The sequence below is a fragment of the Psammomys obesus genome, unplaced genomic scaffold (assembly GCF_907164565.1).
Source record: "Psammomys obesus unplaced genomic scaffold, mPsaObe1.curated_primary_1811, whole genome shotgun sequence".
NCBI lineage: Eukaryota > Metazoa > Chordata > Mammalia > Rodentia > Muridae > Psammomys > Psammomys obesus.
In genome coordinates, this window is record NW_026596240.1 from 602525 (window position 1) to 619777 (window position 17253).

The following is a 17253-nucleotide window of genomic DNA, read 5'->3' on the forward strand; positions in this document are numbered from 1 at the left end:
CTAAAATTAGTTTTCACTTTCTTGAATGGCTGGGGGTTGGGATCAAATAAATTTTGTGGCCAAATATCTAGACAGAATTAAAATTTCAGTTACTGTAAATATAACTTATCAGAAAACAAACATGCTCACTTGTTTGCATCTCTTCTGTAGTTGTATTCATTAGGACAACGGCAGAGCTGACTATATCCAAAATGTAATGCATATAACCAGAGTGCTTACTGCTGACCTTTTACAGAAAATGTTTGCCAACCCCTGCTGAGTCTAATAACAGAATGCTCAGAATGCTTGGCAATATTAAACAGGCCAGGAAGAGCTCATTATCTCTGAGTACAGTCAGGGGCTCATTCATTCAGAGACTGAATAAAAGGTGTGCTAAGTAAAAAGAGGGAATGTCATTGAAAACAAATATGAAGGGCTGGAGAGATCGCTCAGAGGTTAAGAGCTCTGTCCTGCTTTTGTGAAGAAACTGAGTTAGGTTCCCAACACCCACATCAGACCACTTCTAACTGCCTGGGGCACTTGCCTTTGATCCTAGCACTGGGGAGGCAGAGGGAGGTGGGGCTCTCTGATTTTGAGGCCAGCCAAGACTACACAGAGAAACCCTGTCTCAAAAAAAAAAAAAAACACACACACACACATATGTGCGTACACACATGTATATGCGCTCTTCCACACAGAAACACACAGACATGATTAGAAGCAAGTCTTCACGAACACATTTCTATTCATTTGCAAGCTTTTATATAAGAAAACATTTTTAAATAAGATAAATAAATTTCTAAAAGTTGGAGGGAAGAGACAAGTCGCTCACATAGACAGCCCATTATATCCTGTCCAGTTACCGTGCAGACACATCGCATGTTCTTGTCCCTGTGGTTTCTGCCTTTGGGTTTTGGTTTTGGTTTTCAAGATAGGGTTTCTCCTTGTAGCTTTGGCTGTGCTGGAACTCTGTTTGCAGACCAGGCTGGTCTTGAACTCACAGAGATCCACCTACTTCTGGCTCCCCAGTGCTGGGATTAAAGGGGTGTGCCGCCTGTATTATTAAAGTAGGGTGGATTCAGTAATAGACTGCCTGAGTGTGAAGGCTCCTGATCCTTCTATAGAGGAGCTTCATTAGGAAGTAGGGGGAGGCAATTTCTGAAAAAGGAAGCAAATGCAGCATAGTCTTAACAGAATCCTCAGGGCTTGTGCGACAAGTAAAGGTGTGTAAAGGTGTTTGTAATTCCAGCACTTCAGAGTCTTAGTCTTTAAAGAGCCAAAAACCCTAGGGGAGACTTCCCAGTCATCCAGTAACTCCAGCACTTGAGAGGCTGAGAGAAGAGGGTTGTTACTGTTAGATAGGGATTGAGGAGGTGAGTGGAAAAGAAAGACAGGCAGCTCCAGAATCAGAACTGATCTTCAATCAGAACTGAAGGGCCACAGTCTTTCGGGAAGTGAAGCGATGTGCATGTGGCCCTGGAGCTCCTGGTGGTTTTGTAGGACTGAAACCGGGAGCTTTGGGGCTGGAAGATTCCATCTGCAGGTCAGTTCCCCTTCATCCGGAAGTGGTCGACAGCAGCTGGGCTGGTACGGGGATCTCCTTATCAGAAGCTTTCCCAAGTCCTCAGTCGGCTGTGAGCTTCTTAGTCCACCGAAGGCTTTTAGGTGATTAAACCTTCAATCACTGGTTTGGGACCAGTCTGCGCTACAGTGAGACCCTATCACACACACGGCTCTCTGTGTAAACATTGCTGCCACGCCCCAGCATCTGAGGCCAACTTCTGGACTGCTTATGGTATAAGCAGCCCCACCCCCGCTTCACACAAACAAAACAATTAAAGTTATTTCTATCTAAAATACATATAACTCAACTACATGCTATCCAAAAGTAGAAAACTCAGCATACTTCAGCAGTGCCTGTGTGAGATGCTGTATCTGTGGTAGGAGTATGTATGTGTGTGTATTTCAGGAAAGTAGGTGAATACAAACAGTGATCTGAGGTAGGTAAGCTGGGCGTTAAATTACATACGGAATTTACGGACTATGATGGCAAAGTATTCACGAGCAGGGGTTGTGTTTAACTTTAGGATTAAGAGCATAACAAGAAAGAGAAAGTGCGTTTTTTAGCTACTTTACCGGTGGAGCCATACATTTCCGTACTCACTCTAGTTCTTTGGGCGAGCTGTGTCACTAGATTTCTTTCCTCCAGTGGCAAGGACGCCAAAACCCTACCCTGCGCAAACAGAACCGCTCATAGCGCGAAATGGCGGGAGGGGGCGGGGCCAGCATGGAGGGCGGGGCCAGGAGGAGGCCTGCGCGGGGGCGCCCTGCTGCGCATGCGCGCCCCGCCGCCATGGCGCTGGCGCCGTCCAGTCAGCCGTGGGTGGTGGCGGCGACTTCCCCTCAGGAAGTCAGGGCTCCGCCTCCTCCCCCACCCCGCCTGCTCTGCGGCGGAGGCGGCGGCGGCGGCAGCGGCGTTCCTGCCTCTCCGCCACCTCCACCGCAGCCTCCGACCCCCGGCCGGCGTTGTTGGCGGGGAGGGGGACAGTAGTTGTAGACGCCGCCCCTGCCTCAGAGAAGGTGAGTTCCCGCCCGGCGGCGGGGGCGGCCCGAGCTCCAGCCCTCAACTCCCGCGGCCTAGTGAAGGCCGAGCGCCCGCCCGCGAAATGGCCGACGGCCCGGAGCGCCGCTCTCCTCAGTACCCCTCAGCACCCGCCGCGCCGCGGCCAAGGGACGCCACCGCCTGGCGAGGAAGCCGAGGTCCGAGGGGCCAGGAGAAGAGGCGGCCAGGCGGAGGGCCAGGGAGGGGAGTGGGGCAGCGAGGAAGCCCCGTCTTGAAGCGACCCCGGAGAGGGCAGCCCCGGTTCGGCGGAGTGTGGAGACCACACAGCAGGCCACTTAGGGACAGGTAGTTGGGAATTAGGAGGTTCTGGAAAGGAGCGTGAAAGTTCCTCGAGGAGAGGTGAGGTGGAGGGGGTCTCTCTGAAGCTTTTCCAGACTTCTGGAGCCCCTGGAAGACAAGTTAGAAAAATGTACAGACGAATCTTGACATAGTGGGCCGAGCTTTAGGATGTGTTGGCCAATGTGAGAGTGGTGAGAAGCAAGATTTTATGCCTTGCCTTCTGGCCAGGGGCAAAGCTGAGCTGTATTCTGAATTGCTCTAGGATGACTTAGGCCTTTTGAAAAAGGAGACTGTAAGGAGAGAAGGCCGAGCTGAAGGGTTAGTCATTGCTTCTGCCGCCTAGGAGTTAGGGAAGTTAGGCGCCTATCCTCCCAGACACTGGGAAAGCACCTCCGCCATCCTAACTGTATTTAAAAGAAATGATTTCTTTAGTCTGTGAAAGACTGCTGAGTTATGAGAAATAAGCTTAAAATGAGGAGAAAGAGCCATTGTTGGGCGTGGTGCTGCACGTCTCTAATCCTCGGCACTGGAGAGGCAAAGGCCAGTCTGGTCTGCATGAGAGATGTCCTGGCCAGCCGGAGCTACATTAGTGAGACACTACCTCAGAAAAAAGAGGAGGGGGCAAAATTGTTAGCTTTTTAAAGTAAATAATTTTTTTACAAGTGATTCTACTATGGGTAGGACTCCTGAGGCCCAGAGCATCACAGACAGAGGCCTGTCATCTGGTGAGGCTAAAATAAACAGTAAATCTAACAGCCAGAGCTTTTCCTTAAAGTGGTGCTGGGGTGGCCTTGGGACTTGGCCATATTAGGAGTCATGTTAAGTCACTTTATATGGGTAGAGTTTGAAGTTTTGACGTTCTCACCAACACATTTACCAAAACACAAAAAGCTGTTGACTCCCAGGAGAAATGTGCAAGTTATTATGGGCACTACACACCTGCAGACAGCCTGTAAAATGGCTTTAAAGCAGTTTTGGAAATAATGTTACATACCATGGCCCTTGATCCCCACTGCAGAAGATTTCAGTAAAACACAAACAGAAAAACATTATTTTTAGTACTTTTGCCTTATATTGTACCTTGTGCAGTGTGAAAAATAACAAGCCAGAATATTGTAGGGCAAATTAGATCCGTTTTCTAGGATTCCTGTAAACATAACACTAAAAGTAACTTTTTTTATATCCGTACTTTATATCTGTTTTTACACAGTTTACCTTGGAGAAGGCACAAATGTAGAATTGTATTATCCTTAAAACATTTTTGTGAGCTGCGCAGTGGTGTTATATGCCTTTAATCCCAGCACTCAGGAAGTAGACACAAGCAGATCTCTTTAGTTTGAGGCCAGCCTGGTCTACAAAGTGAGTTACAGGACAGCTAGAGCTAAACCCTGTCTTGAAAAACCAAAATAAACAAGGAAATATTTTTTTATGAACACTTCCATTCAGTAATAGTGTTACAAGAAATTCATCACAATCAATTAAGTATCTTCAGTCAGCCTAAAATATCCTAAGGAATTTTTATGTGAATTTTGTGTTTTTAAAACTTGTATCACCAAGTATTCCTGAACAGCTTATAGGTGTCAACACTGCAATCACAGGACAATTTAGAATTAGCTCTTCATGGAAAAAGAAAACCAACTTTACTGCCAGTTTCCACATCTCCTTTTTTTTTTCAATGATTATAATATGTGCAAAAGACTAAGTGATAATCCATGTAGCAGTAACCTCCGTTACCACTTTAATTGGTAATTTGAGACTAGTAAGATAGGAGTCTTGACCACTAATAGGTTTTATTGTTAGTTTCTCTAAAAGTATTATGACCTTGAGAAAGTCCCACACTTGGTCTTCGGTTATGTCATCTGAGTTGGGTAATTGGAGTAGCCCAGTGATTCTTAAGCAAGTATGTGTCTGTCCCAGGCTCTCCATCTTCCATTTATTTGGGATTGCCTAGAGACATTTTTGCTTGTAGCCATTGGACAGAGGAACATGGTAAGCAAATGCTAGAGGTAATCTATTTGGTATAGGATGGAGATGCCACAACACTCTAAAGGGCAGGAGACAACCCTGTACTTTAACACATAACACAACATAGGATTATCCTACCTAGAACATCAGTATTGTCAAGGTTGAGGAATGCTACACTATCCAAACTGTAAAGGGCTGTGTAAACTGGATTTAAAGTTTTGGACTGATTTTCAACAGTCTGTTGGTTGGGTGTTCTTTCTATGGTATGGCTACATTCTGGGACAGTTAGAACATGAAAGTTTGGCTTCCTACTGGCTATTTTAGTGACATTTAAGAAATAAAATCTCTACATTCAATGTAAAGTCAATTAAATTTCCAAGATTGGAAAACAACAAAGACAACAATGTAAAAAGTTACCTAGTCGATATTATAGGTAACTGCCCTTGGAACTCCTTCTGGATCCTCCTCATACCACCTTGCAAATGTTGGGTTTGTGGGAATGTACCACCCTACCCAATTTACAACTCCGTATGTTTTATTTTCAATAGTTATAAAAGGTGGGCTAGAACCAGGTGTGCCTTTAATCCCAGTGCTTGGGAGGCAGAGGCAGACAGATCTCTTGAGTTTTAGGCCACCCTGGTCTATGTATAGAGACTGCACCACCCCTTCCCCACCACCACCACAAAAAAAAAAAAAAAAAAAAAAAAAAAAAGTTGGAGTGGGTATGTGACACAGTGTTGAAAGGCTGAGGTTCAGGAGTACAAGGCTGGGCTGCATAGTGAGACTGACTTTGAAAAAGAAAGTATCTCGGTAGTTATATATGTATATATTTATGTATAATCACCTTGTAATTTCCAGTTAATGCTGGTAGACAAAAAAAAAAAAAGTAAATGTTTGGAAGTATGTGTCTATGTCAGTAAGGCTGTGTTAGGAAACCCCTCCAAAGGTTAAAAGAATAATTCTACTTCCAGTCATAGTTCATTCTCTTTTTCAAAATAGGACCGGTAAAACTTTGAAGCAGGAAGCGGATTGAATAACATGAGTCCAGGAGTTTAGGGCCAACTTAAACACATCCTGTCCCAAGGAAAGTCAGTATCATTGTGTTCAGTTTGTGTGCACTAATTTGGAGTCAAAGGAAGTTGCAAAACCTGTATTATTTAACCTTTTTACCGTATTGACTTTACAGTCAAATATAGCTAAGCTGCATATTTTTAAACAATTCAAAATAATTGCAGAACACTATATCCAATTAAACTGTTTCTGACTGAACACTTTGAGCACATATTTTTAAATAATCTACATATTGGTGCGGAACTCAGGCTTAGTTTGAAGATGTAACAAATCCCATTCAGTGTATGTCCTTTCCAATTATTTTCAATAAAATTTAGCCAACATATAATTGACCTGCAACTCTGACTCACATGAATTAGTATAATACAGTATCAAGACTGAGTATTTCAAAGTTCATTTAGAAACCCAAATGAGTTGGGCATGGTGATGTACACCTGTAATCCCAGCACTCGGGGAGGCAGAGGCAGCCAGATATCTGAGTTCAAGGCCAGCCTGGTCTACAAAAGGAGTCCAGAACTGCCAAGGATACACAGAGAAACGCTGTCTCAAAAAAAAAAAAAAAAAAAAAAAAAGTGGTAAGTGAAAAGTTTCAGACCGTGTTTTAGACTTGTATCTCTGGCCCAAAATAATAGGTACAGTTTCTAAGTGAGATTCACTCGATAATTTCACACTGTAGGTTATGAATATATCCATGTACTCTAGGTTATGGCATTCTTCACAGTGCTATGCCTTGTAGATAGGGGCAGTGTTTACTGTCAGTAATCCTTGGCCAGGGGGATTTAAAGATGAGTTTTCTCCAAGCAGATACTTTCAGGGCTTTACTCATATCTAGTATCACCCGATTCCTTGGAAAAGGAACTGAATGGAACATGGGCCAGCCACAATAATTCCTCCTTTAAATTATTTGCTTGAATGTTTTTGGTTGGTGATACTAAAATTGGAAGTATATCATTATACAACATTTTTCTTTTAATATACCGTGGGCATTTCTTCACATGTTTACAATTTATTTAAAGTAGTTACATAGAAGGTGGCATTTTAGCATATGCCTGTAATCTTAGCACTCAGGAGGCAAAGACAGGAAGCTCACAAGTTTGAGGGTAGCCTGTTCTACATAATTTCAGGTTAGCAAGGGCTAAGTGGTGAGACCATGTCTCAAACAAATGTCTAACTGGGCAGTGGTGGCACATATCTTTAGAGAGGCAGAGGCAGGCTGATCTATCTACTGAACTAGTTCCAGGACAGACAGGGCTACACAGAGAAACCCTGTCTTGAAAATAAATACCCTCATGTAAAGTACGATTTTGGTGCTAAATAATTGGCATTTGTCTTTAGTCCATTTTATGTTAATATAGCAGAATACCACACTATTTTACTTAATTTTTTTTCTCACAGTTTTAAAGGCTAGTGATTTCTCTTGTAAGATGCCATTATCTGGTGAAGGCCACCTTCATCGAGGAAGGCAAAAGTGTGTGTGTGTGTGTGTAAAGAGATCAGACTTGCAGCCACAAGCTCTCTTATAATTGGCATTAATTTTAAGGTAGCAACCTTATGACCTAAGTATTTCCCATTAGGTTTCACCTAACTCTTGTACCAGGGATAAGGTTTCTAGCATTCCAACACGGGCTTTGGGGGATATATTGCCAAACTGTAGCAGTGTCCTGATCATAAACTGGTAAGCATCTGTAAAATAAATTTCAGCAGTTAGGTGCCTTACATTTAACTGTAGACCATGTAAATATGGTGATTTGGGTAAGATTTATTATGAAGGGGAAAAGTTAGCCCAAGTCCTAAAAGTTAATATATAACATGACTAGCCTCGAGTTTGTGTGCTCTTACACATTTAGTGAAATTTACATGGTCACATTTTTACCAACTGGGAGAAGGTTGCCAGCTACAGGAGGTGATGGTTTGTAGTTCCTTCCTGTGATTTTCATAGGTTATTACTGGTATACAGTCATTCTTAATTATCTGCAGGGGATTAGCTCCAGAGCCCCTACTTCTTGTACCAAACTCTACAAATGTTCAAGTCTGAATCAGTGTAGTTGTAGTATCATACATATATGATACTATATATAGTATCCTATATTCTTGAATTATCTCTAGATTACTTATAATACCCAGTGACCCAGTACAGTGTGAATATTATATTAATAGTTGTTACACTGTATTGTTCAGGGAATGATGACAAGGAAAATAAGTTTTCTAACTCTATAAACATGATTTTTTTTTGTTAATAGTTTATTGAATAAAAAAAATGGAACACAGATGTGGGGGATTTACCTAGGTTAGAATCAGTGACTCATAAAATTTATTGCATTTCTTGAGATTGTTTGCTACCCAAAAAATGCCTAGGTTCAGTGTCTTAGTCCATATTTTAATATTGTGACCCAAATTACTTCCATCATTGGTTCCCAGGTACCTTCTCATTTAGAGTGATATTTTCTGGACCACAGGAAAATGTTACATTAAGGTGTGATGGCACACATCTATAATTCTAGGTACTCAGTAGACTGAGGCAAGGAAAATTACAAATTGAGGTCATAAATCCTAAGAGATGGCTCAGTGGACAAAGGTTTGAACCTCCAATCTCGGACCCACATGGTGGAAGGAAAAAGAATTGACTCCAGTTATTTCCTGACTTCCACATGCCTACTCTGGCATGTACACACAACACACACACACACTAAACATTAATTTTTTTAAGTTTGAAAGATTAGCATATTAAATATTAAGCTTACTAAATGTTTTCATATTAAAACTGGCTTTCTCGAGCAAAAACCTATACTATAACTTTGTAAACAGTTGGAAAATTAAATTGAAATTTGAGGTAGTATATGAAATTATATTGCTAACTGAAGACTGAAAATAAAGCCTCCTCCAGTGTTTTGCCTTCCTGTATTTTCTTTGTAGATATCAGGAATGAATACAGACAGGTTTTTTGTTGTTTTTTTAATAGAAGTCGTCTGTGGAGTGGTGCTGCTTGAATAAAAGATTTTTCATTATGAGAAAGGTTGAAAATAAAGAGACTACCTTTATTTTGGAAGCTTTGAAATCTAGCAGATAAACCTCATGCCATTTTACTTGATTGTTTTAAGAACCTGTATGATAGATGGTATTGTACCTTTGATGGTTGAAGATACTTGCTCAGAAAAGAAATAATGTGCTGATATATTTGGGTAATTATGGTTTAAACTCAGGTTGTCTAACTCTGAAGCTCAGTTTTTCCCGATCTCTTACACTGATCAAGACAGCAATTTAAGTCCCTAGTAACTTAACACATTTATACAATAACCAAAAGAGAAATTCAAAAGCTTGAACAAGAAACTATAAATCTGTATCAAAAGGTTTTAGTGTTTTTGTTTTTGTTTTTTTGTTTTTTTGTTTTTTTCATCAGTGGCTGCCACTAAAGGAAAGGTGATAGATAGTAGTCTTACCTTTGGCAGCCTTTTAAAGAGGCTTCAGATCACAGAAAATAGGAGCTGTGAACTGTTCAGTAGTCTTGCCTCTAGATCATAAGAGGGTACTGACTCAGATGAGTTATGACACTCAGCTAGACACAGGAGTATGTGGGTATGCCTATACATGAAGTCTGAGCCCTTGTCCAGTGTTGTTTCTATGGTGTGGCTTCCATTCTGTATCTTGCCTGTGTACTAGGAAAGGGCAGGGGGATAGCCATTAAATGCTATCTGTAAATATCTGTGTACAATTGTCTTTTCCTACTTTGGTCTCCTAATGTTCAGAGACCTAGATAAACTTGATCCCTATAGCTCTAGTATCTTGGATGCAAAATTACTAGGTACATTTATTTACTTACTTGAACTCTTTGGCTCTGGATGAAAAATTATTAGGTACATTTATTTATATTTATTTTTGGTTTTTTGAGACAGGGTTTCTCTGTGTAACCTTGGCTGTCCTGGGCTTGCTTTGTAGACCAGGCTGGCCAGAACTCACAGCAATCTGTCTGTCTCTGCCTCGTGGTTGCTGGAATTAAAGCCACTTGCCACCACACCTGTCTGGTATGGTGTTCATTTATTTTAATGAAACATAAAAGTCAGTTGTGCTGTTTATAAAGGCCTTGTTCAAGGCCACATACACATATGCATTTATTTTGTGGGTAGGTTTATGTCTGCCACAGCAGTGACTGAACATGGAGTCAGTTCTCACCTTCATGTTAGTCCCAGGGAACGGGTACAGATCATTGGGCTTGGCCTTTTACCCACTGAGCCATCTTACCAGCCACCTCATCTAATTTTATCCATTGGTAATCTTGTTTGAAACTACATCTTGGTTCATAAGTATTTGAGATTAATAAAATACTCCAGTTATAATTTCCTGGCCTTGGGTTGAAGGGACTTAGATTCAAGTCTCAACTCTGCCATTATTGTTGGGCAGGTCACTCTGAATAGCTTTCTTACACCTGCAGAATGCCGTTTGCCGTATTTGTGAGAATTAGGTAAAAGAAGGTATCAAACCATATATTCAAATTCTTTAGAAAAAAATATCAGATAATCAGTGTTATTTCTTATATTTGAGTTGTGTTGAAATTTTCAGTTAGCTTTTATAAGATTGTGAAGTAATAATTTAGAAAGGTGAATATAAGTTAAAGAAAATTAAAATCATTCACAATTGTACTCACAAAGTGTTAATTTCTCTGTTTTCCCTGTATCATTTCAGTTATTAATATGTGGATAATTTCAAACTCATTCAGAGATTACTTTTGTTAGATCCTCTCTTAAAACAAGTTTGGAAGTAGAAAATGCAAAGCTGTTAGGACATCTTCCTTCACAATATGATTAGAAAGGACCCAGGATCTTTGTCTTTGCCTTGAGTCAATGGCTCACTTCTTCGTGTTCTGTGATGACTGAAATCCACCTATGGCATCATTCCAGCAGCAGGTGGGGAATGTCTTCTAGCCCCATACAGCACTTGAGAGTTTGTTTGGTTTTGGTTTTGTTTTATTCATATGGCTGTATTTTGCCTAATAATGGCCAGAAAAAAGAATTTTAAGATTTTGTGTGCATGTGCCTTTAGATGTTCAGTGTAGGATCCATGAATAAGAGAGAAACATATTTGCCCAGGTACCTGGCTTATTTTACTTAATATGATGATATCTAGTTTACAGTCATTTATTAGCAAGCAACATAATTCTGTTCCTTTTTTTTAATGGCTGAATAAAATTCTGTTGCGTAGTATATACCACATTTTCCTTATCCATCTCTTGATGGATAACTTGATTCTGTAACCTGGCATTGTGAATAGTGCTATAATAAGTGTGTATGTTCACTTGAGTGGTAGAGGCTTATACCTAGAAGTGATAAAGCTGGGTTAATAAGTTCTATTTTCAATTTGTTTGAGGTACCTTCATACACATTTCCATAGTGTTTGGTCAAGTTTATATTCCTGCCAGCAATGTATAACTTCCCCCTACACACACATACACAAAGTCCATGAAAGCATTATTATTTTCTTAATGTTAGACATTCTGACTGGGGTAAACTCTCAGAATATAATTAGATGTGTTTGGATTGATAGATTACAGACACATGCTAGTAGTGTACCTGCCTTTACATGCATTTTTAAAATTTGGACTTTGGGTTTTTGTAATTGTGTGACAACATATATCCACTGATCAAACATCATAATGGGAGGGGCATGCCATGGTGTAAACATGTGGAGGTTAGAGAGAAAATTCAACAGGAGTCTGTCAGTTCTATCATGTGAGTTATCAAACTCAGATTCTTTTTACCCACAGCCATCTCACCAGTGTGCTACACATTAAAAAAATTTTAGCACACTATATTTTAACTGTTTCTCTTCCCCTCTCCAAAATTCTCCCAGATCTTCCCTCTCCACCCGACTTCATGTTCTCTCTCTCTCTCTCTCTCTCTCTTTTGCTCTGTGTGTGTGTGAGAGAGAGAGACAAAACAAAAACATGGACTTTTATTTTGGTGTGTGCTGGGCACCTACTCCTGGGCATGGGACCCGCCCTGAAGTGTAGTTGATATGCTCAGTTTGAAAAGACTAATCTTCCTTTCACAGATGGTGTCAATTACAAATAGTGTCTTGGTTGGGGGTAGGACTTCGTGTCCACTTCCCATTTCAGCGCTGAGACCCTGTCTGGCTTGAACCTATGCAGATCTTGTGCATGCTGCAACAGTCTGAGTTCATGTGTGCATCAGTCCTGCTGTGTCTAGAAAACTTGTTTCCTTGGAGTCATCCCCTTGTGACTCTTACAGTCTGTCTTCTCTTTCACATTGATCTCTGAGCCTTGAAAATTGGAGTTTAGCCAGGTGCTGTGGTGCACACCTGTAATCCCAGCACTCAGGGAGGCAGAGACATGCAGATCTATATGAGTTCAAGGCCAGCCTGGTCTACAAAGCTAGTCCAGGACATCCAAGGCTACAGAGAAACTCTTTCTTGGAAGAAGAAAGAAAGAAAAAAAAAAGAATTTAATGAAGATATTCTATTTAGGATTGAGTTCTCCAAAGTCTGTCACTCTTAACACATTGTCCAGTTGTGAGCCTCTGTGTTGATTCTCATCTACTGCAGGAAGCTCTGATGAGAGTAGAGCAATGCATTAGTCTAAGAACCCAGTCTAATGTGGCCACTGAGAGGTCCCTGGTAGAGTGTGCTTCTACAGGTCATTGGGTATTACAAAGAAATGGAGATGCACTTAGAAGTAATGGCTAAAATGAGCAAGTGGCAGAAAACTTGGTAGACTCTGGCTTGGCATCAAGAGGTTCCCTAGGAGACAGAGATAGATCGGAAGAAAAGGCTCCTTTAAGACTAAGTAAGTCTAGAGAAACCAGAACGGAAGACAAGTAGTTGGCTGTCTTGGACTTGCTTTGTAGACCAGGCTAGCCTCAAACTCACAGAGATCAACCTGCCTCTCCCTCTGCCTCCGCCTCCCAGAGTGCTGGGACTACAGATGTTGACCACTGCACATGGCAACATAATGCATTCTTAAAACATTTTTCTCAAGGTTTTAAATAAAATACTTAATGGACATGGTGGCACACACCTTTAATCCCAGCATTTGGGAGGCAGAAGCAGATGGATCTCTGAGTTTTAGGCCAGTGTTCTTTACAAACTGAGTTCTAAGACAACCAGGGCCATGGAGAAAGACCCTGTCTCACAAATAAACAGCTGTTTTTAGTGGCTGTCAAGGTGGTTCAATGAGTAAAGATGCTTGCCTTTGGAGCCTGACAACCTGAGTTTGATGCCCAGAACCAATCTGGTAGAAGGAGAGATTCTGCAAGTTGTCCTCTGACCTCTGTATGTGTACACACCTCTACATACACAAAAAATAAATGAAAAAAAAAAGTTTTCAGACTGACAGCAAAACAACAAAAGTTGAATTTTGTAGATTTGGTGTTGGCTGTGTAGGTATGAACTTTTAATCTTTGACAAAATTGTGCTTGGTTTCAGGTGAATGAGAGATGAGTAATAGACAAAAATAGATATAATCTCCATGGTTTAGTTCCCTGATTCTTTTAGTCTTCACTTTGTGGAGCATTCATGCTGAAAAACTGAAGCAATTAATGGTTGAATATGACCATATTTCACCATCAAGTTCTCAGCCTGATAACGGTAAGGTTTCACTAATATATGTGCAATCTGAGATCTTTAGGGACTAGCTTGTCTCACTTAGCATAATGTCTCTCTCCAAGGTTCATCTGCTTTATCCAGTTGTCAGTGGATGAATACTGGTACTGTTTCTACTTTTTATCACTTATTATTCTATTAGTTAGACCATCATTTGCTTTACCCATGTACCTATTGATATATTTGAGTGTTTTCGGTTTTTTGTTGTTTCCTTTCTGGGGCTATTAAAAAAATAAAACTACTATGAACATTCATGTTTATGTCTTTACATATCCTTCTCTTTGGGGTAAATGCCTCTGAGTGATATGACTAGGTCATTACATAAGTGTGTATATAACTTGATTAACAGGCTGCCAAATTGTTCTCTAAGTGAGTATCCCTTTTACCATTCCTTCCAGAGAGGTCAGAGTTAGAGTTGTTCCACCTTCTAAGCACTGTCAGCCTCCCTCACTGTGCTTTTACTTCACACTTATATCTAATGATGTATAACATTTTCCTATGTTTATTGACCATTTGTATACATGCAGTTTTGAAGTATCAAAGTAGTATCTTTATTTCATTATTGTTGCTATCCTAGTCAGAATTTTTATGCTTCTCAAATTAAAATGGTATCTTAATTTTTAAAATTTATCAAAGTAGGTTTCAATTAGACCATTTCTGTATTCTCAGAATAATCGCTGGCCATTCATGTGATTGGAGTGCTTTGTTGGATTGTTTTTTGTTTGTTTTGAGACAGGGTTTCTCTGTGTAGCCTTGGCTGCTCAGACTCGATTTGTAGACCAGGCTGTCCTCAAACTCACAGAGATCTGCCTGCTTCTGCCTCCCTGACTGCTGGGATTACAGGCATGTGTCATTGCGCCTGGCTTGGGCTGTACTTCTTAAAGGGAAGGAATATTCCATTGTACATAAGGTTTTGCTGCTTTGGCCTAATATGTAGAGAAAATAATCAGAAATGTATTTTAATGTGGGGAAAAGAAAGAAAATCAAGAATAGTTGCTGCTTCCTCCTACCAAGAAAAACAATTAAAATTATAGTATGTGGGAGTTTTTTCTGAAACTTTTGTATATGAGATCCTGTCCCTATTGTGTCCATTCTGCCTTCTCCTCAGTTTCCACCTCATACTTCTCTTCTTGAAGAGAACAAACCAGAAGGCATTCTAGAATGCCTTTATACCAGTTGGAAGTAATAGAGGGGAATCCAAGTGCTATACAGATGCTGCAGAACTCTAATTCTGTTCCTTTATCTTCTCTCATACGCTATCCCTAAGAAAATACTCATCTTGTAGCTAAGTTTATCATTTCCAGCACCCCCAAATCACTTTATAAACATCACATTCTTTCATTAGTAAGCCTTAGAGTACTGTAGTCAGGTAAGTGTGTACATTTATTTTATTTGCGTAAACAAGATTAAATTACTTCATTGTGGTTCTGTTACTTGTCTTAGAAAACAATAATAAAGGGAACAGGCATTACAGCCTTAGAAATTATCTAACATTTAGATCAGGCCACTGCCATGGACATGTGATTCACAAATCCCTGTTGCCTTACATTTTTAACCTTGAGACATGTCATGTGTCAGCTCCTTTCTATACTTTTTCTCCTAAATTAAAATAGTGAAATTATTATTATCACATGGTTTATGAGCATTGTGGTACTTCTTTTTTGTAAGTTATCAAAATATTGTAACAGTTGTTGATGTAGGTTTTAATTTGGGCTTTCATTTGTTATTTTAACCTTTCTAAAAAAGAAAATTTTTAGAATAAAATTTATTTTAACCTAAGAACTTTTTAGAATAAAATAATCTGGTATTTTTTCTTTATTTTCTCTACAGAGAGTCCCTTTTTGTCAACCTAATGAAGCATTCAAACAAACCATATGACTCTTTTCAAGATGAACTTGAAGATTATATTAAAGTACAAAAAGCCAGAGGCCTAGAGCCAAAGACTTGTTTCAGAAGGATGAGAGGGGATTATTTGGAAAGCTGTGGGTACAGAGAAGAGTTTGATTCCAGGCCCAAGTATAGAATGTTTGATCAAAGACTCCCATCTGGAACCAACTATACCTACCCAAGATCATGCAGTAGTTCACAGACAGAAGATCGGTTACCCCAGTGGTTACCAGCTCATGGCAAGTTGAGACTAGACTCTCTGAGCTACTGTCAATTTACCAGGGACGGCTTCCCTGAAAAACCAGTCCCCTTGAACCTTAGTCAGCAAGAATACAATTGTAGCTCATACAGTGTAGAATCTGTAGTTCACAAACGCCTCTGCTCACGACACAGTACCATTGAACCTCAGGCCAGTCATAGACAAATGCACCAGAAGAGGAAAAGACATCTAGAGGAGGGCAGAGAAAAGCAGGAAGAACGGCCCAAACATGAGAGGAAAAGCAGTTCTGAGGATATGGATTTAAACAAACATAGGAGCATCCAAAAAAAGAAAACAAAGACAGAAATGGAAACTGTACAGGACGGTACAGAAAAGCTTAAGAATAGAAAAGAGAAAAAAAGCAGAGATGTATCCTCTAAGAAAGAGGACCGCAAGCGTAGGAAGGAGAAAAAGGAACAAGGTGAAGAAAGGACAGAGGAGGAGATGCTTTGGGACCAGTCTATCCTTGGATTTTGAAGTTCTTTAGTCTGTTCTCCTGAGGCTCAACTGAAATAACAGTCAAGGAGCTTGGTTTTATACATTCATGTTCATGTCACTTTCATATGTGGACAGAAGTTTCAACTTCTAACAAAGTGAACATGAAGTATTTAGTATGCTTGCTTTCCAACATGGAGATTACTTTCCTAGTTTTAAAAAGATTTATTAATTTTTCTTTAATACAGAATTTCCCATTAAGAGAATGGCTCTGCTTTTATTCACCAAATTGCTATAGCAGTGGAATTATTTTCCTTTGGGAGATCATTTATTTAAAATTGGAGGATTGACAGACTTTGTGGAATCTATTTCTTGGTTGGGTTTCTTTTAGTTTTGAGTCACATTTTTATGCTCACTGGCTTTCTCTATGAAGCAATTTAGATTTCCTTTTTTAGACCTAACTTACAATATATTTTCTGGGTTGGAAAGTGAAATAATTATAATAATTTTATCTTACATATAGTTTTAAAAGTTTCAGAGTCTTCACACAAAATCAGTTTATATTCTGAAAATGTTTACAGTAATAAATATTTTAACTTCTGGATGTTGCTTTGTGTCAGTGATCTGTTCTAGTAATTTTCTTTTGGAAGGAGAAAAGCAGTAACCACACCTTATATTAAAGAGGAAAGATTTTGGAGGTAGAACACAATAAAAGGTTGTAAAAATTCCTTACACAGGCTTCCACATTTTATAATAAAAATCTATGGCTCACCATAATTCCTTACACAGGCTTCCATGTTTTATAATAAAAAAAAAATCTATGGCTTACCATAATTTTCCAAATAATTGAAACTAAGGAGAGGAATTTATAAAGAAAAAGAAAATGTTATAACTCTATTCTTGGCAATGCTGTACAAATACTGACACTGAGGTTCTATGATTTTTTTTTCAAAATGACTCAAAGTCAACAGCTGTTTATAACAACATTAACCAACACTAAATATATATTAAAATATTTAATTAAAGTCATAGCTATTGAACAAAAGAAGAATATAAATATGTGATATTGATCATTTTGAAACAACTGTGGCTAGCACATTTTTTAAAAAATTTAAGACAAGCCTTTTTTCTAAAATGTGACCTCCAA

At 39.7% G+C, this 17253-nt stretch overlaps 1 protein-coding gene across 3 annotated transcripts; it reads left to right on the forward strand.

Annotated features, from left to right (window-relative positions):
• Window positions 1–2403: 2403 nt before the first annotated feature.
• On the forward strand, window positions 2404–16710 carry Krcc1 (lysine rich coiled-coil 1). Of its 3 annotated transcripts, none has more exons than XM_055596398.1 (3): window positions 2404–2559; window positions 13349–13510; window positions 15356–16710. In XM_055596398.1, exon 3 carries the CDS (start codon window positions 15378–15380, stop codon window positions 16146–16148), a length of 771 nt encoding a protein of 256 aa, XP_055452373.1. In that variant the 5' UTR covers window positions 2404–2559; window positions 13349–13510; window positions 15356–15377; the 3' UTR covers window positions 16149–16710. The 3 variants fall into 3 exon arrangements, with proteins under 3 accessions (XP_055452373.1, XP_055452375.1, XP_055452374.1); XM_055596399.1 differs by lacking the exon at window positions 2404–2559 and adding an exon at window positions 10580–10815; XM_055596400.1 differs by lacking the exon at window positions 13349–13510.
• The last annotated feature ends 543 nt before the right edge of the window (window positions 16711–17253 follow it).